The sequence below is a fragment of the Amphiura filiformis genome, chromosome 9, assembly GCF_039555335.1.
Source record: "Amphiura filiformis chromosome 9, Afil_fr2py, whole genome shotgun sequence".
In the NCBI taxonomy this organism is placed as follows: Eukaryota; Metazoa; Echinodermata; class Ophiuroidea; order Amphilepidida; family Amphiuridae; genus Amphiura; species Amphiura filiformis.
Window position 1 is genome coordinate 15,899,425 of NC_092636.1, and position 27,632 is coordinate 15,927,056.

General features: G+C 36.2%; 1 protein-coding gene across 1 annotated transcript in view; it reads left to right on the forward strand.

Annotated features, from left to right (window-relative positions):
- LOC140159991 (E3 ubiquitin-protein ligase MYCBP2-like) overlaps positions 1-27,632 on the forward strand; it is a 142,657-nt gene that overhangs the window by 57,146 nt on the left and 57,879 nt on the right. The window contains 13 exon segments of the mRNA XM_072183257.1: positions 1,626-1,664; positions 4,222-4,451; positions 8,836-8,976; positions 9,892-10,088; positions 11,001-11,220; positions 20,862-21,012; positions 21,623-21,915; positions 22,800-22,927; positions 23,673-23,764; positions 24,349-24,483; positions 25,372-25,455; positions 26,400-26,496; positions 27,401-27,593. Coding sequence (XP_072039358.1) covers positions 1,626-1,664; positions 4,222-4,451; positions 8,836-8,976; positions 9,892-10,088; positions 11,001-11,220; positions 20,862-21,012; positions 21,623-21,915; positions 22,800-22,927; positions 23,673-23,764; positions 24,349-24,483; positions 25,372-25,455; positions 26,400-26,496; positions 27,401-27,593 — 2,000 coding nt within the window.

Genomic DNA, 27,632 nt, shown 5'->3' on the forward strand with positions numbered 1-27,632 from the left:
TAGTCCCCCCCCCTTAAATAAACGCCCCCCACCACTTTTTTCAACCAAGATGTTTCAAAAATGCCGATATTTCCATGCCATCTTATGTAGTAAGCTTACCAAGTTCCCCACATGGTCAATAATAGCGTCAATAATTGGCGAAAATCTGGATTGGAAACCCGAAGTGAGCCATAAGTCAGTGTTTCTAGTTCATATTTCATCATTTTAGCGTTTTTATCGTTCTAAAATTGACCTTGAATAAACGCCCCCCTTGGGAAAATGTAACGCCGGGGAGTTTATTTGACGAAATACTGGTAAGTTACAATTCACCCTCTTGAAGGGTTTAAAAGTGCTGTTTGTTAGTTAAAAGGCCAGTTGAATTTGCATGATGGTACCTTAAAACTTAACCCCTGACCACAAAGCGGTATTAGTAAATGATAGAGGATTTAAAATTCATACTAAATGTGGTGTACAGGTATCTGATGTTATAATTGATTCAAACACATCATTTAGGTATCCCCTTCATTCCTTCAACAACAAAATATGCAGTGCACGAAGATGCGAGAATAATGGACTGGCAGTATAATTTGTGTTTGGTTGTAGAATAGTTGTTATATATTAACATGCTATGTGTTGCATATCATTTGGAATGTGTTTGTGATGTGAATATTAATATTTAATCCACATTTAATTTCTTCTAGTTTTCTAAATGAGTTATCTCGGATTCTTGCCCCCAAGGATATTATCAAATTGCTTGATTGTTGATTAGTATTAGTATCATTGTTATTATTTGTTTGTTTTTCAAAAAATACAAAAATTATGCTGGAGCATTTGGAAAAGGTTAAACAGATCATTGGACCAGTGCCCTAAATAGGAATTAAATAACAAGTGTTATTGATCAATCCACATGTGGAATTAATGGGCTATTCCTGTTGAAATCCATACACCCCCTATGGAAGATATGACCGTAATCTCCCACACAGGAGTGTGAATTTCAAACAGCATCCCCCCAATCAAGTGACCACATTTGAAATTCACACTCCCTGTGTGGAAGATTACGGTCATGTGTTCTGTAGGGGGTGTATGGATTTCAACTGGAATAGTCCAATCTCCACCATAAGGCCTAAAAAATTGTTTGATTGGTGTAGTATAAAAAAAAAATTCGGTAGGTAGGTTTTTTTAATTACTTTTAAAGCTGTAAATTGCGTTTGATAAAGGATTTGGAACTTTTTTCTTATTTTTATAAAATTTTTTTTTTTTTGGTCGGGCCTACTTTTAGGGTCGGTCAGGTTACGCCAATCAAACAGTTTTTTTGGGCCTAACATGCATGCATCTATAAAGACAGCTAGCCCTTCCTTTTCTCATCATTCTCAAAGTGGATCTTACTGTGCATGTATTTTATTTTTCAATTGTAAATTTTGTGATAATTGTGGTGTCATAATTATGCCATTGCCTCATTAAAGATCAGAGACAAAGTGATGAGCAACTGCCATTTGATTTGAAAGAATTGGGGGAAACCGTCATTTGTGATAAAAATGTGAGAAAACTGGTGTACAGTGAAATAAATAGAATAGATATTTTATCCCAATTGCAGTGAATTGAATATTTTAATCCCCAATTTTCATGTCTCTGGTTTTTGTCGACAGTGAGGGCAATGACATAGTGAAACCCGGTGTAAAAGATCGGTAAGTACTTTATTATTTTTCATATTTCAGGGATGTGAGAGTTCTTTATTTCAGCGGAATTCTTTGTTTTTTTGCTTCTTCGAGACGCGTTTTTTATTTGTCCCAAACCTTAAATCTGTGTTTCTGCCGTGTAATGAAGATGATACATTGAACGTCCATCTGCGATGAATTATAAATATATGAATGAGATTTAATTGCTGTTGCATGCGTAATAAGTTTTTATGAGTCTATATTATACTATTGTGCATGGTAACAGTCACCGTTACATGCGCGTGGGGATGATGTTGACGGCTGCCATTGCTAGATTGTTAATGTGAGCACTTGGGTTGAACGTTTTTCCAATCCAAACCATCCACTGTCTGTAGAGAATTATTTTTGTTGTGAACATAGCTAATGTGGAAAAGGAAGGAATCTAGAGACCAAAATTTTATTGAACGGGGGACAAAGATGGATTCAGAATTCTTAGAAGATCAGAAAGATCTGTTATTCAAGAACCCATGGAAATTCAGTTTTGGAATAACTAAGCATGATCGCTACCAAGTGGTAAACATGTTTTTGATCCAAGACCATTCACATCCCTGATGAAGTGTGCATGTGTTAGCATGGCTCATCACTAAAGACAATTTAGGTGTATGTTAAAAATGATTTATTTTAATCTGCATTTTGCATTTATGTAATGATTGATTGTGATATTACATGTTCATAACTAACATTAGAATAGACTTTCAGTATACAAATTAAATGTAATACAGTCTGTGAAGACAGACCTAGTAGTATGAGTGTGGGTTTGAGCCTGACATTATATCAAAAGAGTTCTTGGACTGAGAAGTCAGACAGAAGATTTATGTAAGCCATATTCAGTGCTTTCTAAAAGATAATTAAAAATTAAATTATTTAGGAAGCTAAAAAAAAAAAGAAGTCTGTCAATAAAATAAAAATTCAATGTACCTCACAGCAGAATACATCAAACTGTTACTGTCATCGCAGTTCACACTGATCACAGTGCTGTAACATACATTTTGAAGGCGGCGAGTAGCTAGTCACACATAGCTAGGTACCAAAATAATTCCTAGTAGAGTATACAGGTGGAATAAAGTCTCATAAGTTCAAATTGTCATGTTGAGTCTAATGTGGGGCTGCTAGACAGCTTTGTGTACAAATTTCAGACAAAGAAATGGGTCCACAGTACTATTTGTGTGTCTTCACATGTTTTTCTATTTGTTATATTTAGCTTGATATCAGACCACTGTAATATTTAATCCTACATGTAGACAACTTGCTAAAACTCACCTAATCTATTCTTGCATGATAACAAAACATATGGCAGATGTGCATGTGTTAGCTTAGTTTTGTGCATCTGGCTTAACTGTATTGAGAAGTATGCTGACAAGTGTCATGTGACCTTAACTAGAGCTCTATCCTGAGCTCTGGCTGTGATTTTGAAAGTTTGAATTGGTTAAAAATCCAAAATAGCAATATTATTGATTTGAGAAATGTTTCGTTTTAATGACATTTTGCAATTATATCAGATTATGTGATATAGTCTGTATGCCTTTCTCGAGTCTGTAATTTAGATATTGCTGTTTATTGTATCTCTAACTTAATGATGAGAAGTATATAAAATTATACATTATCAGATAGGAAATCATGCAAGGAAGAATCAAGCATAACAACTCTCGCAAAAATTAACATTTTTTGAGAAAATGTCAAAATTTGATTTTACTTTACTGACTCGAGGAAGGTATATGGACTATAGTGTCAATAAATTTCACAAAGTTTGAATTCAAAATTCAAATGTTTGTAATCTACAGATAAAAACATTGAATGTTTGTTTCTCCAAACTAGTATTTGTGATGTGATCTGTGAAAACCCTTGAAATTCAGAACTCTTTTTGGAATTGTTTTCAGTTTGTACTTGTGACTTCAACATCAAAAGTTATGAGCAAAGGAGGATTGAAAAAATAAAGAAGCAGTTTTGGACTTTTTATTATCTTTATAAAACAAAATAGGATATGCGACATGTGAAGGGTTTTCACAGATCACTTCTTATCTTACACTCTTTGTTTGGAAGTTTATAAACCCATGTCAGACAACTGTCATTGTTATTGTCAGTTTTTATGCTGGACTGGGTTTATTGCAAAACCTTTGGTTTATTGCAACTTCCTATATCAAATTTGGAGATCTCTGAGGCAGTTAATCAAGACACTTGACTGTCTTCGTTCCCTCCACACATGGCAAAATATATCACAAACTATAATGATGTGATGTGGAAGACACTTGACTGTCTTTGTTTGTACTAATCAAATTTGGAGATCTCAGACGGCAATTTAGTTTCTGTGTATGTTACCTCCACAAACATGACAAGTCGTTTCATGAGCCATAATGCAGTAAGGAGGATCTGCAGCAATTCTGTGAATAGTTACTGACCTAGAATTCTTTATGATGGTCTTAAAAATTCTATGTGGACTTTTTTATACTAAAAAAAGTTGTGGCAGAAGTATTGTTTTTCCGTATGTATTCATAGATAGATATTGATTGTGGTGCTTTTGTGTTGACAGGCCTTGTGGATGCGGTGCAGGGGATGCGGGTTGCATCAAGTGTGGATGCTGTAGAACATGCGCTGGGGAGCCTCAGATGAGGAGACACGGTGGCTTGTTTGGTGCTCTCATGCAACATGGCAATATCTTACAACATAAACTGCTGGCTCAGTTACGCTACAGCATGATGAGGCAGGACGGCAAACACCGCAGAGTCGGTTTCATTGTCAATCAAGACAAGGCTGCCAAGGGTAAGTCATGTGTTAATCACTCAAAATGACATCATGTTTCAAACTTTTTACGAAGCTGTGTACAACACTTTATATTTTTAGAATGTTCTGATCTGTTTGCCAGACAAAACATTAGTACAGAAGAAAGCAAAGACAAGCTACTGCTGCTGTATTTAATTCTCAGACACGACATGTACAATTTGAAGCAAAGAGTGCGTCTGCAAGCATGCAACACACATATGACGTTGTGAACTGCGCACAACTTAAAAGAAAATAAACCAATCATGCTACACAATGTTATTACTAGGCAGCCAGTTGCCAAGGTCAGAGCTTCAGTGAAGTGTGTACACACATTTGACACAACGCTCAGCACATACACTTATGTTTGAGAATTAATTATACCAACAGTAGGGAATAAGGTAAATAAAAGAAGTTGTTTTAGAAGAAGAAAAATAATGTGCTAAAATATGAATTTTCAAAAGCATTGCATGCAGTTTCCTAAGACAAACTTCTTTTTTGGCATACTGTTCAATTGGAAGTTTATAAACCCATGTCAGACAACTGTTATTGTTATTGTCAGTTTTTATGCTGGACTGGGTTTATTGCAAAACCTTTGGTTTATTGCAACTTCCTATATCAAATTTGGAGATCTCTGAGGCAGTTAATCAAGACACTTGACTGTCTTCGTTCCCTCCACACAAGGCAAAATATAGCACAAACTATAATGATGTGATGTGGAAGTCAATTCAAAAATATGTGATAAGATTGGATTCAAGCAGGTAAAAATTGAGTCACCAACAGGGGTGAAAACAAGGAGTGGTGGACATGGGGCTACTTTTCATCGGCACCTGGTTCAACAAATCTAACTAGGAAACAGGGGCCATTTCCAATCACCAAGGGGCCAATAAAAATGAAGATGTGCTGGATGAGTTAAATATTTAAATTCACTAATATTTAGTTCACTATCCAGGGGGCCAGTTATGTGAGTAAAGTGTCCCCTGGTCCACTAAAATTGAGATGGAACCAGGGACCATTTCAGTGTTTCTGGGGACCAAACTGCTCCCATCTCACACTTTTTTTCACCCTTGGTCACCAATAATGAAACTGAGATATGGGAATATTGTACAAAAATAAAAGAAAGTACAAGAAAATTGATGATGTAAAAAGCCATGTATTTTGCAACCATAAGTACCACCCATGGGTTTTTGAATATTGAAGATTATTTTATTACAAGGTTAGTCAATGCGACCAATTGATTATAATTTTATAACTGTAATTGCAACATTTTCAATGTTAGACTGGATTAATCAATTTAGCTCACATGAGCAAAGCAGAATTCTTTACAGTTATATTGTCTTTAATAAAGTATTTTGAATTTGGAAAGCTATTCACACAAACTAAAACACATGTGAGCGAATGTTCTTAGTTATCCAGTACACATGTGCTTGGTGCTATTATTATTATTATTATTTGCTCATTTATATAGCGCCTCTTCAATAGATCGAGGCGCTTTACAAGATAAATACTAAAATACACAATTTAAAAACACGAAAGAATATACTGAATAATATAAAATACAATGCAAAAATGATATAGTAAAATTACACATAAATAAAAGCATCAATTCAATATTACCAATAAATTACAATCATTATTACACCAAAGCGACTATATTTAAAAACATTATATGCAAAGATAGCTACTCTTTGGGGAAAAGATGAGTTTTAATAACTTTTGAATACTTTTACGCTGGGAGCCTGACGGATCTTAATGGGAAGCTGATTCCAAAGCTTGGGTCCAAGAACACAGAAAGCGCTATCGCTAATTACGCGTTTAGTAGATGGAACTTCAAGGCGCAAAGTATCTTTAGATGATCTAAGGCCAGCTCGACCAGGCTTATAACTACGAAGAAGGTCTTGGAGATACATGGGTGCTAATTTATACACACAGTTGTACACACTAGGAGCTTGAAGTCTATTCTCTGCTGGACTGGCAACCAGTGAAGTTCGCGCAATAACGGCGAAGTGCTCGTGCACCTATCAACACAGTAAATCAAGCGTGCCGCACGATTTTGAAGCCTTTGCAGCCGCTGTGCATTGAAAGCTGATATGCCACCTAACAAAGAGTTGCCATAATCCAGCCGAGAGAGAACAAGAGATCGTACTGCATGTGCACATGTATTTTGATCTATAAAACGACGAATACGTGAGATATTGCGCAAATGAAAATTAACAGTACGACAAAGTGAAGACACCTGTAAATCCATTTTGAGACAAGGATCAAATGTGATACCTAAGTTCTTAATAGAAGGCACAGGAGCTATCGTGAGATTCACCAATCTTCAGGTCAACGCACTGAATGGAATTTCTTTGTTTTTGAGACGAAATAATAAAGAACTCTGTCTTAGAATCGTTCAGCCTAAGTTTGTTTTTCAACATCCACGCTTTAACCTCAGCAATGCAATTTGTTAAGCGAGCTTATGCAGCTTCCTATCACCGGACACCTTAGGATCATAGCTCACATACAGCTGGGTGTCGTCAGCATAGATATGATATGCAACACTGAAGCGCTTAAAAATGCTGGTAACAGGCTTAGAGTAAGAGGTGAAGATCGGTGGACCTGCGACAGATCCTTGTGGAACGCCATATTTAAGCTTATGTACAGAAGAGTAACTACCTGAGACACAAACTTTACTACTACGGTCTCTGAGATAAGAATCAAACCACTTTAAAACACAACCCTCGATACCATATTCATTTTGAAATCTATTAACAAGAATGTTATGATCGATGGTATCGAAGGCTGCAGACATATCTAACAAAACAAATAATACAATTCTACCACTACCGAGTTCATTAACAATATCATTCTTAACCCGCAAAAGGGCCGTCTCAGTACTATGGCCTGGCTTGTAAGCAGATTGGAATTCTTCAGTAAGGTTTTCGGACTGAAGATGATCATTGCTATATAAAGTATGTATGTTTGAAGTAGTAAAATTTATTTTTTAATGTCCGATCAAATTTTTCCTTGGTAATTCTGATTATTTCTGTGTTGATTTGTTTTGCTTGTGGAGTGCGAGCTCAATGATAATTGACTCTTTTGTGATCCACAGAAGAAACTAAAGACAAGGTTAGGACACTGTCCAATTGGAAGTTTATAAGCCTATGTCAGACAACTGTTATTGTTATAATCAGTTTTTATGCTGGACTGGGTTTATTGCAAAACCTTTTGGTTTTGATTGCAACTTCCTATATCAAATTTGGAGATCTCTGAGGCAGTTAATCAAGACACTTGACTGTCTTCGTTCCCTCCACACATGGCAAAATATATCACAAACTATAATGATGTGATGTGAAAATTATAAGATATGTGTTAAGATTGGATCTAAGCACGTTAAAATTGTGTCGCCAATAATGAAACTGAGATACTTGGTGAATATTTTGCAAATATAATAGAAAATAATCAAAAAGCCATTTTGTAACTATATATACCAGACAAATGGGATTTTCAATTTTGGAAGGTTGTTTTAAGACAAGGTTTTATTATTAAGACAACTAAAATTTCAAATATTTCAATGTTAAGACTGGATGGATCATTTTAGCTCATAAGCAAAGCGAGAGGGGAGCTTGGCCAAGAGGTTAAGGCATTGGACTGTGAATCCAAGGGTCGAGGGTTCAAATCCGAGGTCCGTCTGAGCTCGGCTGGCTCTTTGTGTCCTTGAGCAAGGCACTTCACTCTACTTGCTTAGTGCTTCGGAGGGCACTTTAAGCCGTCAGTCCCGTGTACATGTATTTCTGACATTAATGCAGTGTGCAGGTTAAAGAACGTCACAGGCTATTCGAAATGAGCAGGGGATCATCCCGGTACTGTTGACTGTACTTCAAAAATATACTAATCTACTCTAGGTTCCAGAGTAAAAAATAAGTACAGCTTGTCTACGCTGTGCGATAATACTCATACATACAGGGGTGTGAAATCTCCTCTTTTAAGCTGAATTCCTCTTTTTTTGGAAATTTCTTTGAGGCAAAATTTCAGCTTTTTCTTTCATTTTCAGCCCATTTTGAGCATATTTCAGTGCTTTTCCTCTTTTTTCCTCTTTTTTGAACAAAGTTCCTCTTTTTTCAATAGAGGTCACTCACACCCCTGTACATATGAGGGAGGCACTAATAAGGAAGAAGAAGCGGAATTCTAGTTGTATTGTCTTAAAAGAGTATTTTTAATTGGAAAAGCAGTTCACAAGAACTAAAACATTTGAGCTTGATGCAATAGAAATATATCTAATGTTTGAAGTACTGAAGTAAGTTTTTAATGTCCAATCAAAAGTTTTCCATGTCAATTCTGCATATTTTTTTGCTTCTTACATGGAGTGCAAACTGAAATAATTTTTTTTGTGACCTGCCTACAGATGAGGGTAGCGCCAGTGGAGATGACAAGGAACCAGAGAGAGAATACAGCCAACCGGTAATACACCCTCCAGGACAGGTCACAATTGCTTCAGCTGGCCAATCACCTGCTAAGCAAGTTGTGTGTGGATTACATCATACAGGTAGGTGACGGATGATGGGTTTTGTTTATTTACGTCCAAATCATAGAAAATCTAAATAGATGCGCAGGCCTGTCAAGTTACTTATCCGGTAAATTCCGTAAGCCTTAGCGGGTAGACATGAGATGTCGTCATATGATGTCACGCTGATGTGAACATCGTTTAGCGAACACCATTACTGCGCATTTCAAAGCTGTGAAGTGGGCAGTAATGATGTGCTCATCGGCGTGACGACTTCACAGGCCTACCCGCAAAGGCCAATGTCAAAGACAGGTACCCAAATGCAATGGTGTTTTATGCTTCTCAGCCACATACAATCAATTTTTTGCTTGGTAATTCCGATTATTTCTTTGTTGATTTTTTTTTGCTTGTGGATTGCAAGCGCAATCATTTGAATGTTTTGTGATCCACAGAAAAGAATAAAGACATGGTGGGGATACTGTCCAATTGGAAGTTTATAAGCCTATGTCAGACAACTGTTATTGTTATAGTCAGTTTTTATGCTGGACTGGGTTTATTGCAAAACCTTTGGTTTTGATTGCAACTTCCTATATCAAATTTGGAGATCTCTGAGGCAGTTAATCAAGACACTTGACTGTCTTCGTTCCCTCCACACATGGCAAAATATATCACAAACTTTATGTTTGTCAAAGACAGGTACCCAAATACAATGGTGTTTTATGCCTCTCAGCCACAATGATACTGCGAGACCAATAGAAGCACATTATTTGTTGAGTGTTCAGGTACCAAAAAGCTACATAGGATTCAGAAATGTGCAAAGAGTTTCAACATCTCTGATTGGATGTAAAACTTTGTTATGTCAACTCTTGCTTACGATCAAGCCAAAAAAAAGAGGAAGTGAAGGGTATAATCAAAACTTTTAATCATCCACATTTTTTGTATGCGTCTTTTTAACAGTTGTGCTTCTAGAGAATGGAGAAGTATACGCATTTGGTCATGGCAATCATGGCCAGCTAGGACAAGGCCATGCCAACAGTTGCAATGTACCAGTGTTAGTTGATGTGCCAGAGCGTATTGCTCAGATAGCTGCTGGAGCCAATCATACTGTGCTGTTATCAGTTACTGGACAGGTGTATACTTGTGGCAACTTTCAGGTAAGAAGTCTTATTTCTAGCTGTTACAGGAGTCAGTTTTGCTCCTCTAATTTGTGCCTATGACTATGACAAAGCTGAAAGTGTAATCCTGTAAGGAATTACAGGCAAAATATCTATGAGAGCCAACTTGGGTAAGCACAAATATTTGCATCGAACGTTCTATGCGCATACCACAATGCTTACCACGTAAACACAGCTCTTGAGAATTGACCGGTCAGGGTTTTTGAATATGGTTGTTGCTTGGCAAGGTCAAGGTTCGGTCATGTAGGTCTTGCGATCATGTTGTTCCACGAAAAGTATGCTGACGCAGAAGGTACCGTACGTCCTCTCATGATCGAGAATTGGATATTTTGCCTATTGTTGGTATAGAGAGCATTTTAGGACTAAAAACATGTTGTTTGAAGTTGTGAATGTAAACAAAACCACAGTGATTGATCATAATACAAACACATCTTATTGACTTCCAAACTGTTTAAGTTACTTGAAAATCAGTAAATGAAGAACAACATAGCTTGAACTTCCTGCTAATTGTCTCGTTGCCACCTGTACGAAACTCTGGAGCTGATCCTGGCTGGGAAGGTCAATTGTGGAATGTCTAGGATGTGCGCTTCTAAGCAGCTAAGTCCCAGAGTTGTTGTTAAATGGTTTATGGAATGATGTGGGGCTGTAGTGGTCAGCGACAACCTGCAAAGTGTGCTGAAGCTTGTGGATCAACGCCTAGGCGTTGTGCTTGTGCGTAGTACACTATAAATCATTTCACTTTTTTTTTTCACACAACACTCACTTTGGCAAGTTGATCATAAACCAGTTAAAAGATGAGGCTTCACTCATTCTGTACTGAATGTATATATATATATACATTGAATAGATTTGTTAACCAAACATATGTTAAATAATGCCTTGTCTTTGCAGAAGGGACAACTCTGCAGACCTGTACTAGAAGAATCCAATGCATCAGGTGCGATGTCACATTGTAAAGCTGGTCTGGTACCTGACATCGGACCTCAGCATGGCCGCAAAGCTACATGGGTGGGTGCTAGCAGCGAACAGACATTCTTGAAGGTGGATGAAGCACTGGTTAATCCGCACATGCTGGAGAACTCGTTAGTGTTTGCCAATAGGAGTGTATTAGGTGAGTTACTGAAAAGCTTTATGTGAGTGAGGGTCTAAGATAAGACAAACCTGCCAACAAACCTGCCAATATTCATTGATACAAGAAGATTGATTGATAAATCAAGAGCAGCACATCCAGGTGCTCAGCTAACGAAGTATCTTTTTTTTTACATTATAGCTATAGGAATGAATAACAGACTCATCTCTGAGTGGATGTCACTTCAAATCATCACCAAGTCACATGTTTTAGGAAAACATTCCTAAACCATGTGACTTTGGGATGATTTGAAGTGACCTGTACTTGAGATGAGTCTGGTATTTATTCCTGTAGCTATCATGTAAAAAGAGGCACATGTAGCAGCTGACAAGTGCATCCTTTTGATATGGATGTACACATATTACGAACTCAAGATACTTTTAAGTATCTTGAGTTTACGAACTCAAGATACTTTAAAGTGTCTTGAGTTCGTAATATGTGTACATCAATATCACTAGGAAAAGTGGAACGGCGTCATTTTCCTATTTTTGGCATCAAATGGCTTCAAATGGCATCAAATAGCTTCAAATGGCATCAAATGGCTTCAAATGGCATCAAATGGAATCAGTGATGCCAATTTGGAATCAGTGATGCCAATTTGGAATCAGTGATGCTAATTTGGAATCACTGATGCTAATTTGGAATCACTGATGCCAATTTGGAATCACTGATGCTGATTTGGAATCACTGATGCTAAAATGGAATCAGTGATGCTAAAACGGAATCAGTGATTCCAAATTGGCATCAGTGATGCTATCTTATCATCAGTTTGGGTGTCAAGTACTTTTTAAGCTGTCAGTCAATCTCATCTTTTGTTTAAGTAAAGTGTCTATTTGTTAAGCATGAGTGTTGTGCTCTTATAAGGTCAGTAGCTTTGTGTGTAAGTTAATAGCACAACAAATCATTGGTCAGGGCCCCAGGGTTATTTGTTTGTGCATTTTTTATTCAGGATTTAAAATACTTCAGTGACAAAAATTACACAGTAGTAGAACTGATTTCCAAAGAGGTCATCATACAAAAATATTAACATTAGCAATTTTGAAGCTATTTTTTTGGTCTTAATTAAAATGAAATTATATGGCAAAAGGCTGGTGTGACGTGAACAAAATTAGATGGTCATATAGTTCGAAATAAGGTGTTTTGCTAGTTTCAAATGGTATTCAGTGGCGGCGCTTTTATTGGGGGGGTATTGGGGAAAAAGTGAATTTCAGGGGGCAAATCAACCAATTTTATGTAAAATTACCACAAAAAGGCCCCCCCATTGAAGGTATTATATCTTTACTTAAAAAGGGCATTTCTTGATCCACAGTCTCATCCCCCCCACTTTTCTCAAAAACAATTTAGATTTTTATACCACTGGAAACCTCTGGCTACATAATGTTTATGTACCAACAATTTCTTGCAGATTAATTCGTTGAGCGAAAATATCGTCAAATTTGAATTTCGTTCTGGTATAACAGAACGAAATTACAACAGTGTCCTATGGAGCAGTGTAATACACATAATCATGCATAAGTCGCAAATGCAAAATCGGAATCATCTGAAATTTTGGGAATAAGCTTTTTTCGTGGATATCTACTGAAAAATTTTATAAAAAGAGGATGCTAGGATCACAAATTCCTCCTTTAATACATTAAGTATAAAATGATTCTCAAGTTAAGTCATTAAGCTTAGTGTTGTTGTTTCAGCTTTCCTTACAACATAACTCAAGAACCACAGAACCTACAAAAGTATAGCTGTGATATTTGAATTCTGCTACACGCCTGCTACACGCTCACTATGAAATGATCAAAGCAATTTTGTCAAAGCTCACTACCATTCGCAAGATGTAAGTAGGACCCTAAAGTACACAAAAATAAATGAAAACTGAATTATGAGTTTGATTTAAACTTTTGATCCAAACACAAGGAATTAATATCTACCTCGGAATTTTCAAAATCAAAATCATGATTTACCAACACAGATGAACTTTCATGAACGAAAACTGAATTATATTATATATGTACAATAAATCACTTCCAGTAGGAGAGCATTTAATATGGTAAATGAAAAAAACCAATTAAGTGCACTTGAATTAAACAAGTATTATAATAAAAAATTAAATGGAAAAAAATTGTTGTTTAAAAAAAAATAGTAAGGGCCTATTTATCATGAACATTAACAGAGATGATCAATTCTCGCTATTCGCAATAAGGGCGCCGCCAGCGGTTTGCGATGTAATCGTGATGTATCATGGGAAAATCGTGATGTATCATGGGAAAAGGTCGACATCCAAGTCCGCGCAATATGAATATTACCATGCTATTACATAGGAACACGTGACAATATTTTTTAGTTTGTCAATATAACGTATTACACGCAAATCGATAGAGAAAAATTAATTGTGCACATTTCAAATCACATTAAGTATTATTGAGTATCGATTCGCGTGTAACACCTTTATTTTGACAAACTAAAAAAATATTGTCACATGTTCCTATGTAATAGCATGGTAATATTCAGTATGCGGACTTGGATGTCTAACTTTTCCCATGATACATCACGATTACATCGCAAACCGCTGGCGGCGCCTCTTTATTGCGTAATAGCGAGAATTGATAGCTATTAATTAAGGACAAGTCAGGTGGTGACAATCAACATTATGATGCCATCCAGGAATTATAATCCCACTTGAAATCACCATCATCAGCATTGATGAGTCTGGTTTGAACATACATTAGGTTTAGTCTTCCATATGATTTACCATGATCAACATCAAGACTGCTTGCTAGTGCTCCAACTTCAGAGATTTAGTGAGACCTGGTTCAGTAATGGTTAATTCGTTTAGAATAAATATCGTGTAGTTTGAATTTCATTCTGGTACACTAGAACAAAATTACAACACATTGTCAATGGAGCAGTGTAATACACATAATCATGCATAACTTCCAAATGCAAAATCAGAATTTGGGAAAAGGTTTTTTGTGGATATCTACTGACAAGAGGATTCTAGGATCACTAAATACTTAACTTGTTTACTATACAAGTCATGAGAAATAAACAAACTAAGAAAATAAATATAACAATTGGCTAAATTTGTAAGTCTCATTGTAAAAAAACAAATATATTTTTATTTTGCTGGAATGGGTCATAAATTTTAATATTATTTTGATTATTATGTTTGTCATTTTATTCTGAGGGTCATTTGGTGTGAGAAAATGAAATTGAAGCCAATTGCACCCACCCATCACACACATCCACAATGCTTTATAACAGTGCTCCCTAAAAATGAGGAAAACTCCTAGCAAATTCCTAATCTTTATGCTGGATATAAAAAAAACTTGTAAGAATTTGTCAGAAAACACACAAAAGGATGATGAAAACTCATGAAGCTCTAGGTGAAATTTCCTCTTTTAAACTTGACACAAGCTAGATATTTAGCATGTTTGACTGTTTGGCTGATAACAATATTTTTAAATCATTTTAATTTGATCACCGATATATAAAAGATTATGAGAAATAGACAAACTAAGATAGAAAATAGGAAAGAAACCATTTTTTAAGTGCATTGAAGGTTTATTTTGCTGGAATGGGTCACAAAGTTTAATATTTGTTCATGTCATTTTATTCTAAGGGTCATTTGGTGTGAGGAAACAAAATTGAAACCAATTGCACACACCCATGACACACATGGACAATGCTTTATAACAGTGCTCCCTAAAAAAGAGGAAACTCTAGCAAATTCATAATCGTTATGCTGGATGATTAAGGGATTATGGGTACAGACCGCAAAATAGCTTTCCATAGACTTTACGTGCCAAATAAGGGTTGTGTTTCAGGCCATAAGTCGAGTTACCTCCAACTTTGAAACATATATTTGATATCATCTTAATCAAAACAAAATTCTGCTTAATATCTGAAAATTACACAACATTTTAGCCAGATGCCAGATTTTCCTGTGTATTCATCAAACTGCCTTAATGCTACCCCTGTTTATCAGTACTTCTACTCAACATTTATAAAGAACTTGTAAGAATTTGTCAGAAATGATACAAAAGGATGTCATACACATAACATAAGCCCCATTTGTGATACCATGGATTCCTGGAGTCAAAAGTGAGAATTTGTCAGAAAACACAAAAGAATGATGAAAACTCCCATGATGAAGCAGTACAGCTGAAATTTCCTCTTTTAATCTTGACTCATCAGATCAAGTTAGTGTGTTTGGCTGATAACAATGTTTAAATTTGATACTTATATATATGAGAAATAGACAAACTGTTAAGCTAGAAAAAGGAGGAAAATGTTTTTTAATGCATTGAAGGTTTATTTTGCTGGAATGGGTCATAAATTCTAATATTTGTTCATGTCATTTTATTCTAAGGGTCATTTGGTGTGAGGAAACAAAATTGAAACCAATAGCACACACCCATGACACACATGGACAATGCTTTATAACAGTGCTCCCTAAAAAAGAGGAAACTCCTAGCAAATTCATAATCTGTATGGTTGATGATTGTGGGATTGTGTAAAGGATGACAGCTCTACCATCACTTTACATTTTAGGTTTATCAACTTTATCAGTACTTCTATTCAGAATTTATAAAGAACTTGTAAGAATTTGTCAGAAAATGTACAAAAAGGATGATGAAAACTCCCAGGATGAAGCTGAGGTGAAATTTCCTCTTTTAAACTTGACTCAAGCTAGATATTTAGTGTGTTTGATTGTTTGGCTGATAACAATGTTTAAATCATTTTAATTTGATATTTATATATGAGAAATAGACAAACTAAGCTAGAAAAAAGGAGGGAAATTTTTGTTTTTAATGCATTGAAGGTTTATTTTCCTGGAATGGGTCATAAATTCTAATATTTGTTCATGTCATTTTATTCTAAGGGTCATTTGGTGTGAGGAAACAAAATTGAAACCAATTGCACACACCCATGACACACATGGACAATGCTTTATAATGTTTCAGTGCTCCCTAAAAAAGAGGAAACTCCTAGCATATTCCTAATCTTTATGCTGGATGATTGTGGGATTATGTAAAGGATGACAGCTCTACCATCACTTTACATTTTAGGTTTATCAACTTTATCAGTACTTCTACTCAGAATTTATAAAGAACTTGTAAGAATTTGTCAGAAATTATACAAAAAGGATGTCATACACATAACATAAGCCCCATGGTGGCAATACAATGTACCATGTTTGTGAGTCAAAAGTGAGTAATGTAATGTTTCGAATGTTTAAGGACACGGATAGCAATGTTTGCACAGTATTTGTTGTGGGACCTGAGAGGACATCAGACATATAGAATTGCATTCTGAATACGAAGAATGTCCTCCCGATATAATAATTCTGGTGTTTTTTTTAAATTTGCGATATAATACAAATTTAAATTAATGACAAATTATTAAAATTTGATATATTTTTTAATTTCTGATATTTAAAGCCTTAATGTACGATCTTTTTTCAAATATACCTTTATTTTTTTCAAAACCGATTTTTTGCAATATTTGTAATACTTACACATGATCCAACTTAAATCTATGAGCAAACTGTCAAATTCGCCCTATTTGTAGTAAAACGGAATGATTTTCTGTTGGTCCGACATATTATCATGATTTTCCAGATTATGATAATATGTCTGAACGATCGTAAATCGTAGTCTCCTACGACTCCAGGGAGCGTAACCAAACTGGCTGCGTAGTTTAATCATTTGCCATAAAATGTGTATTACATGTATATATATCACAAATTTCAAAAAGTCTTAAATTTTTTGATATCAGAAGTATATTTCTTGTTTTCCAAATGCAATTCGATATGTCTGACATGTCTGATGTGCTCTCAGGTCCACAAAAAATATGTGAAAACATCGCTATCCGAGCCTTTAACGGAAGTTGACCCGATATATTTGGAAAATCAAATTCATTAAACTTTTTATAATGTTGTCCCCTTCAAGTATTCATGCAAATAGAAAACATAAATGTTTCTGGTAAATGTGACCAATTCCTAATGGAATTACTGACATATACTGTGTGATACTGGTAGTCTACAGTGTTTTTATTAATCATCATGATCATGAAATATATTGATATCAAATGAAAGACCCTATTTTCACATTATGTGACACGATCTGGTCCATGCAGGCCAAATGCGGCAAACTTGAAATAGAGATTTAAAAAGGCAATAAAAATAATAAAAAAACATTTAAGCAAATTAATGGACATCACAAGAAACTTTTGGCCAGCCAAAGGGGGAGGGGCAAGTAATTTTTGGCACACATTCATGGGCGCCTTTTAAATGAAATGCTCTAAAGTCTAATTAAAAAAGGCTTAGGAAAACAGTACGAAAACTCTAAAATATGCAATTTTTTCAGCTTGGTACGTTCACAATATATATCTGGACCATTTTAGGTTGCAAATTGGGATCCCAAAAATTTGGCATGTGCAAAGAGTGGGGTCAAAATATTTTTGGCAAGCTGAGAGAGGAGGGCTCAGGGACATAGCCAGATTTCTTGTTCAGGGGGGCAAAATAAAATTTTTGGGGCAGAGACGAAAAAAATTGCAGTTGCATCATACAATACCTAGAGACTGCATGTTTTTGAGCTTCCTGAAAAGGGCCTTACTGGGATGATGTGCGCACGTAGTGCGAAAAAAATGGTATTTTACACTATATTCGCCCATTATCCGGCTAAAAAAGGGCTTTATTGTTACAATGTGCATGCGTAGCGTGGAAAAATTTTGTATTTTATACTATTTTGGCCCTGAATTTTGCTAGAAAAGGGCTCCTTGCCCTTTTCTTTTCCTTTGCCCTCCTGATTTTCTTTCATTTTTTTTTTTTTGTCAGAGGGCACTTTTTCTTTTCTTTTTTTTTGTCTGGGGGCTGCGCCACGCTACTGGGGGGCTAGAGATTTTTGGCGGGCCGAGAGGGGGAGGTTTACCAATGATTGATTGTTGACAACGGACAATGCAGAGAAGTTCATTGATTGATACTTGTACATATACTTAACCAATACCATTTTGAATTAATAATTTAAATAAATGCACAATGTAAGGTGACACTATTGTTGATACTACACATGCTAATAGTCATGTTCATATTTTCAGTTACACCTGGCGTAAACTTACGCTAACATTGATAAAAAATTCCACAAATATTTTCCCTACTCCTACCACGTGTCTACACCTAACCTACTCCTAGTACTACATTAACTTCTGGTTGGCGTATATCGGCTACCACTTCCGGTGTTTCCGTGACCTTTTGCAACCATGCGAAATGTCATTTCTTAGTTCCAATAAAAAAAAAGGTCAAACTTACACCGGGTGCCAGGCATAAATAGCAGCGTTCACATTGCAACATATGCCTTGCGGATATTACAGCTAGCTCGCTACGTACACCCAGACGTACGCCTGGCGGAACTTACGCTGACCATCTTTCACACAGCCACTACTCCTGGCAGCGCCTACCACTACATGATATGGGGCCTATATCTCATTCAGCTCCATACCAATGAAAGCTTCCACTTATTTGCTTTGTCATCAATGCAATAAGTTAACACAGAAGTTCATTGGATGTGAATTTACAGCTATGTGATTATAAGCAGATAAGCTGATTGCTTGAGAAATTGAGAGGATTGTATCTAACCTAATAGTATATAATAAGCCTTTTAACTGTTAAAATATAAATACTTTAAAGTGCACTCAAGTATATATTTTTGCTTTCAACCAAATTTAAGACTGGTGTGGACCAATGCTAATGGAACAAAATCAGACAGATTTAAAATTGGTTGTATTATTGCAAAGCTGAAAAATAACTGTGAACAAGAATTTAAAAAAATAAATTAATTAAGAAAAAATAACAAAACCTTAAATTTAAACATGATTCTGTTGTGCTACATGTATTATTTTTTCTTTAAAACAATAATTATATGCTATTTGGAACTCATATTAAAACTAATTAAGTTAAAGACAAATTTAAACCTTCACTTGATAACACGGAAATAAATCATGTGATAAATTTAAATTCTTGGGTGTTACTGTTGGTCAAAATCTGACTAGGGAAATCATATTGATGAACTTGCGAATAAAATGTTCAAATAGCATTAGAATTTTGTATAAGGTCAAAATATATCTTCCTATAACAGCACTTTTATAATAAAAACATATTATTACGGTAATTATGGCATACTGCCTGGAGTAGCGCAGCACATATCCTGGAAAGATTTCCAGGATCGACTGACTGCAGGCAGTAAAAATAAGCTTTACATGTTACAAAAACTTGCTTTCCGGGCAATCAGTAAATAGTGAGTGCAGAAGTCATTCAAATCCACTGTTTATCAAAATAATCAACTCAAAGTTCTTGACTAATATCATGTAAACTGAATATTGGCACATTTATGTAAAAATACTGCAAGAATGTGTTACCCCCCAGCATTTAACAATATATGTTTTCAACTAATGCAGCAAATCATAATTGTAACACTAAATTTGCTTCTGACTTTGAATAATTTGGCAATACAAGGGTGTAAAGATTAGGAACAATATCCCAAATCATGTTAAAAACTCCAGAAATCTGAACTTTTAAAAGCTCCTTAGTCTTCTAGGCCTATATATATATGCAGACTCTCTCATTTTAGATACAAAGAGTTCAGAGGAACAATAATGGAGTCTGTGACATACTTGCCAAGTCTCTGGCTTATTTCTCAGTTCTACTCCACTTTATTTTTCAGTAATACTATTAATAGATTTCCTGTGGTTTTTAAAAATGTACTTGTCTTTACATTATGTGGAAAAAATCAATATGTCAGGCCTCTAGGATAAATAGGCTTGCATGACCCTGAGCCCAGGCCCGTACGCAGGGGGGGTGCGACCGCACCTCCCCAAATTTGCAAAAGTTTACAAAAGTTCCAAAATTTAAGAATTTATGATGAAGCAGTAGCAAAAAATCAGGTTTTTACGTTTTGGGGGGTTTTTTGGTCAAAATGGTCCAAATTTGGGGAAGAAAGTCCACTTTCCACAAAATTGCCCTCCCCCCTTGGAAAAAAAGTCCAGTTTTTCAAAATCAGCACCCCCCAAATAAAATCCTGCGTACGGGCCTGCCTGAGCCCTATATGTACTCAAACATGAAGCTGCTGCCTGTTATATATTCACAGCTCATTGGTTTCAGCACAACACTGATGCTGAACAAATAGACATAAACTAACAAGAAAAGATAAGATTGATTGATTGACAGCTTAAAAAGTACTTGACACCCAAACTGATGATAAGATAGCATCACTGATGCCAATTTGGAATCACTGATTCCATTTTAGCATCACTGATTCTATTTTAGCATCACTGATTCCATTTTGGCATCACTGCTTCCAAATTGGCATCACTGATTCCAAATTAGCATCAGTGATTCCAAATTAGCATCACTGATTCCAAATTGGCATCACTGATTCCAAATTGGCATCACTGATTCCGTCTTGATGCCATTTGAAGCCACTTGATGCCATTTGAAGCTATTTGATGCCATTTGAAGCCATTTGATGCCAAAAATAGGAAAATGACGCCGTTCCACTTTTCCTAGTGTATGTGTTAAAACAATGTCCAGCAAGATGTGTATCAACACTTATAATAATTACTATTACCTGCAGGAATCTTGCCAAGTAGTAGATCTGCATTGAGTGTGAAATGTCTTATGGTGAGCAGGACTGATGGCAAGTGCTGTAGCTATACAGCAGCAGAGCAAGAGAGCTTCTCTGATTGCGCAGTGTGCCTGGATCCAGTCTATGATGCACTGTGGTGGTAAGTTTTGTATTATGGTATGAACTGCACAAGTATTTAATTAATATTAAAATTCACATAATTTTTTGGTGCTGTAGAGAGTGTGATTGCAGACATAAAAATACAAATGTAAATGGTGTTTACCCTTGCATGTTTTATTTTTTGGCCTTATAAAATCATACATTATGGCTTTTAGGTTAGTTTTGCCAGCTTTTGCCCATCTGGTAAAGTTGAAGTAGCAATAGAAAATAGAAATATATTAATTTGGTATTTGTAGCTCAAAACGTTTGCATTCTAATTGTAAGCAATCCCGAATGAGGAAGATGCTTGTATTAAGGAAAAGTCAGTAGCCATACTGGGAGTATAATGCATGGCTTCTAATGGTGATAGGAGGGTCTAGATGGTGATGATTTTAATATATTTGTGTAATTTGGTACTGTAATTTGATTAAAAATTGTCAAGGCCACTGAGCAAAGACAAAGAAGGGCACTAAGGCCAACAAGTGATGAAGAATGCCTTGGCCAAAACTGGAAAAAAAAGGGCAGGCAATGGCCTTGGTAATCTCCCTTAAATTCGAGCCCTGCTTCCAACAATTTCATGTTGTTCATTTTAATCTTGAATATTATTACAGTTACAAACCATCAACTGCTGAAGTATCCAGTTACAACATCATCAGACCTGCTGCTCGAAGCATACCCACTCTTCCACCAACATCATCCATTCTGAACTCGGAGCTTGTACTACCAACAAACAACGATATGCATGTGTCACGGTCCCACTGTGCCCTCCACATGCTGGCTTCTCTGGACACGTTAGCAGCATCACACGAGGCGGGAATGATGGTGGTGGAGGTGGAGAAGGAAAGACAGAGTATAGCTAGAGTGTACACTAAGGAAGATTTCAATACAGTCACTAGGTTTGAAGGTAAGGTCGATAATGATTTATTATGAGAGAATGAAATAGCACAAATCACGTCAGCAAAGTTTCAATACCTGAACTAGTATAAAATGTCAATGTATATAATGTTACTGGTTTGATAAGATAAAGATTAACCACAGGACATGATAACCAAATTTTTACCGAAGAATCTTGCTGTCAGATACAAGTTTAATAATAGTCTTAAGGATTATTAGTCCGAAGACCCAATAAGTTACAAATGGTTGGGGTATTCAGGCCATTCAGTGAAGCATTGAGGTTTAGTGTAGACACAGATATGGAATAGAAGAAACATTCATAACCTCATTAATATACACGAAGCCTGTGATTCAATCAAAAGAAATTGATTGCCTGACCGCGCACTAATTGCGAGGTCATTAATAACTCGCAATGACTCCTGACGCGCAACAAGCTAAGCGTTATGGCAACGCCTACGCAATGCCGTCCCGCTTTTGTGATTGGTAGCTCTTGTTATATTCACCTGATTTTTTGTTGGGTAGGTTACAGCAATAATAAGAACTGGCTATATTTAACAGCGTTTTATGGCATAAAATAACATAAAATGTTATTTTGATTTGTTCAAAATATTAGATACGACGGTAATGAATGACAATAATAACTGTGCACCATCTATTTTGAGGTCATTGTGTGAAATTGTCGGGTTTTGTTTTGGGCTTAGGTATTTTTCCTCGGCCCAAAACAAAACCCTCCGATTTCGCACAATGACCTCGAAATAGATGGTGCGCAGTTATTATTGTCTAAATATTGGGTTTTTTTCATTATCTGTTTTAATATATTCACAAGATAATGATATCAAGTATTATAAAGTGTTTGTTAACAATACGTTGTTATTTCTCCCATTCTTATAACAGGCTTTGGAGGTGGCTGGGGGTATTCGGGCCATTCAGTAGAAGCATTGAGGTTTAGTGTGGACACAGATATCTTGATTGGCGGCTTTGGTTTGTTTGGCGGTAGAGGAGAATACAATGCCAAAATTAAAGTAAGTGAATGTCCTTATTTGTATCTGAAATGAACGTAGTCATTGTATGATTGTGCCTTTTGTTAGATTGTTTGTTTTGATAGGTGTCTCTTCATGTTTTAAGTGTGATAGTAATTCCAAACTGGTAGGACACAAGCTCTAAGTACAGTTTCGGTACTCATTCTTACACACAACTTTTCTTCCTCGTGCCTAAGTACTCATACTCGATTGTACTCATGATTTGTCATCTTTGCTATAGGTGTGTCAAAGTAATTCTACTCATGGCAAAATATTCATACTCTTAGGAAAGTACCCATGATGAGTACTTGTTTGATATAATTTAACTGAATAGTAATTTCCTTGAACCTACATACTTATTTGAATATAAAGCTCATAGATAGGCCTTGACTGTGCAAAAACTAGATCTACATCAATTTTCAAGTATAACTTTTGATCTTAGCACTTGAGTACCACAAGTTTGGGCTCCAAAAATTCTTTATGATGGTAAGAAAATTTTGCACTGACCGCGTAAAATCATGCCTGTGTCACATGATGCTACGCAGATTAATCGGAATGAGGTGAAGATGATGTGATTCAATTAGCCAATCAGAACCCAACTTCACATTCACGCCATAAACTGCGCCAAATCAGGCAGTGCGAAAGATCTTTGCAAAATGCTATAGATTACCGTAATTCCATCACAACAATAAATAAGAAAGCAGCTTTTCATCTTTATCATTAAATGTGTGTTTTTTTTCTACATTAGATTTATGAACTAGGACCAAAGGGAGGTGAATACGAGTCTGATGGTGAACTTTTAGCAGAAAGTGATGATATTGTATTTGAATGTGGTGCAAGGTAAGTGTTCGGGCGGACTGATTGAAAATAATGATATACCGGGCTATTCCATTTAAAATCCACACTACCTCTGTGGAAGATTTGGAAATATCCTCCGCAGGAGGAGTATGAATTTCAAATGGAATGGACACATTAAGCAGCTCCATTTGAATATATCATTCCTCTTAGAAAGACTCAACCTAAATCTTTCACTGAGGGAGGGTGAGTTTCAAATAGAGCTGCTAATGTGTTCATCAAGGGTGTGATTCTTAAGAATTTTTCCTGATTTTAGGATTTTTTGTAGCCAAAATTTACACAATTTGATTGATTTTTGCCTAATTTCATGCTGTTTTTCAGGATTTCTTCTATTTTCAGGATATTTCACAAGCTTTGAATCACACCCCTGGTTCATTCCATTTAAAATTCATACTCCCCCTGTGGAAGATATTTCCAAAATCCTCCACAGGGGTTGTTTTGATGGAATAGCCCAATAAAACAAATTGTGGTCATCTGCGTAAAGATACTTACCAGAATATGTAATATCTACAAGTGTAAAACTACATTGGAATGATGATAACATTTGTTTTAAATATCTTCCCATGCAGAGAGAAGTTCCCCATCTTATTTGATGAGCCAATCTCGCTAACGGCAGGATGCTGGTACGTAGCCTGGGCACGGGTCAATGGCCCAAGCAGCGACTGTGGATCTAGCGGTCAACCATCCATCACTACAGATGACCAGTAAGTTTTCTATCGCTTCATCAAGTCAAGTGAGACACAAATGTATGAGTGCCGGCAGTGTTGTTAGTTAAAGACCCATTAAGTGATCCCAGCGCAAGTGTAAAAAATTAAAATTGTTTATAAATTGCTTAAAAGTGAAGGATAAGTCATTCAAATTGTCATTTGGTATTTTTGAAATGAAAAATTAAGCAAAAGACAAAGAAAACAGCAGTATCACAAAGTTGAAGCCCCATTCAAATACATGTAGCTAATTTATATACTGTCAGTATATAAATTACAGATTCATTTACAATGCCTTATTTTGTCTTAAATACGCGGCTTTCGGCTGAACCACTAGCAGGCTATGTTAGCACATCTATGACAATGAGAATGGTACCAAAAGCTGAATTTTGATTATGTTTACAATCGTCCAGATGAGCAACTGAATGGGCCTTTAACTCTCGCTCGACTCTGGTGTGTGGCAGTATGAGTTTGTTAGTTTATTTCATGGAAATATTGAGTTAACTTAAAATCTCTTGGACAAAGACCTTATTGCTAATTGTGATGCGAGCAGAACATTTTGCGTATGATGAATGTTTGCAATATTACACTGTTTTGCTGCGCCTTTCAGTGTGTAATATTGAAATGGTATTCCACACATTGGTATTAACATTTTGCTTGTCTGTCCTTTTGGACCTGCCCTTTCTTGCTTGCCCTTTTAATCTCTTACCTCCCTCCCCAGGCCTACGTAATAAATATATTATTTTATTCATACTTTCGACAGATTTATCAAATTATTATGTTTGAAATGTCTAACACAGATCAGAAGTTTTTATATTAAAAATTACAATTTCGAACATTCTCTTGGCAATCAATACTTACGTCTATTTTATGAAAATCTCTCCACAGAGTGACATTCCAGTTTATGAGCTCCAAGAAATCCAACAATGGAACAGATGTTAATGCAGGGCAAATACCCCAACTTCTATATAAGTGAGTACTTATTGCACATATTGATTTGCCCTCATACAAATAAACGAAACAGTACTTTTTAATAGCAGTATGAAGAGTGATATTGGACTCCTGTCATGTTGACATAGGCCTGAAAGTTATTTTTTCAGAGACCTAATTGAGCAGTGACGTAGCTCACAACGTCATCACAGCATCTTAATTTAGTTTAGTGTTTACACTCCTCCGGTCACATGTCCACCTGGTGGGTGGTCAAGTGGCAGCAGTTTTACAAACAAACCCATGGGGCAGCAATGTGTTGGCCAGTCTCTCCGACTGTAGCAAACTTGTATATGGAGACTTCTCTTGAGCCAATTTCATTGGCTTCCTGTCAGTGAGAGGATTGTGTATGAGACGTTGCTTTAGGTGTATTAATAACTGAAGGGGCTCCCTCTCTCTCCCCAGCAGTACATAAATAACTGCCTCACTGTGAAAAGATCTTCCCAGAAGGCAATGAACACCTGCTCGGCAGATAGCCTTGGTACCTCTTTTTAAGAAGGGTGCTGGGGATAGAGCCTTTTCAGTGGCAGCTGCATGTTTGTGGAACACCTTACCTGATCACAATCATATAAGAAATGCTGCTACTCTGGAATTATTCAAAACTGCCCAAAGACATCTTTTTCCATAATCAGGCCTAAAACTGACCATTTGTGAAAAAGTGCAAAATGCCTTAAAACCAAAAAGAGGAAAATAGCGCAAAATCATGCTTAAACGCTCAAATTGGGCTGAAAATAACAAATAATGTTTAAAAGAGGAAAAGTTTCAGTTCTGCATAATTTTGTTGCCTTTCCATAATATTGTTGCCTGTATTTACTGTATTTTATCATATTTTTAATGTTCTCTTTTGCACTTTGGAAAAGGCACACTATAAATGTAGTAAGTTAAGTTAATTAGACGGATTAAGATAATGTTTTGCGTTTATTTTTCAGAATTCCCCAGCCAGATAGCAATTCTTCCAAAGGCACATCAATGCAGACAGAACCAGTCCATATACTTACAAGTCATTTCAGCACAGCTGTGTCACCAGTAAGACTCACTTATTTCAATTCATTCAATTATAGATTGATTGAGAGAGAACTTTGACTCAATAAGGCAAAAAAAAAATTGTTTGTTTGTCCACGTCCGACCGATCGTGTACCCTGGTCCCGACCGTGTTCTTTTTTTCTTTCTTTTTTTAATTTGCGTTGAATGTGCGAGTAAAACAGTGGTTAGTATAAATTTAAAGAAAGAAAATGAACAGTATAACATGCAGAACCATCTCAAGAGTTAAACCAGTAAAGTGCTGTGTGTTTTGATCTATTTACCAGTCTTCAAATTGTCAGTTTCAAGTGCAATATCTGTATAAAAAAAAAATCCGACCTACCGACCCAACTGTTTCAGAAGCCTCTATGGACAAACAAACAATTTTTTTTTGGCCTAATGCCTGCGCACTCTGATATTAATGCTTCCAAAGCACAAGCCCCATAGGACATGCTTGACCATGATGTTGACTTAGCTTTGGACCGTTTGGTGCCTCTGTCGTAATACCGCCATGACCACATGCACGTATGCCATGATGTACTAGTATGCTATTTCTAGCATTGTGTATATATATGGGTGGGTAAAATTCCCAGCTGTCCGACTTCCAGTTGTACATGTAGTCGAAATAAAGATGAGAAAGCCTTATACTCTTTTTAAGGTGAAAGGTCGAAGAATAGACACAATAAAATTAAAATGATCAAGAAAGCCACACCACAGGAATTATCACGTGAGTATGATGGACTATTCAGAGCGATAACCGAATAAGGTTGCAATTCTACTAAGACTGCCCTACCCCAACCATAAACCCTAACCCTAAATTCCGTAAACGAGGACTGGACTCGACGTCTACCAAGTTGTACCCTATTCGGTAATTGTACCAACTATTTTGTTGTTCTTTTCTCTTTTCTAGGAGGTCTTTGAATCCTTATTAAGGCTACTCCAGTGGAGCTGGGGAACATTTGGTGCTAGTCTACAGGATGCTGTAGACCTACGAGGCAAAGAATTGACAGCGGCAACCCTAGATTTAGAACGACTCGTTTACATTGCAACTGCTTGTCTACGATTACTTAGGACATATGTGTGTGAGATTTATCCCAGTCCTGGTAAGGAAATGAATGAACCCTTGTTTTTTCGTCTGTTAT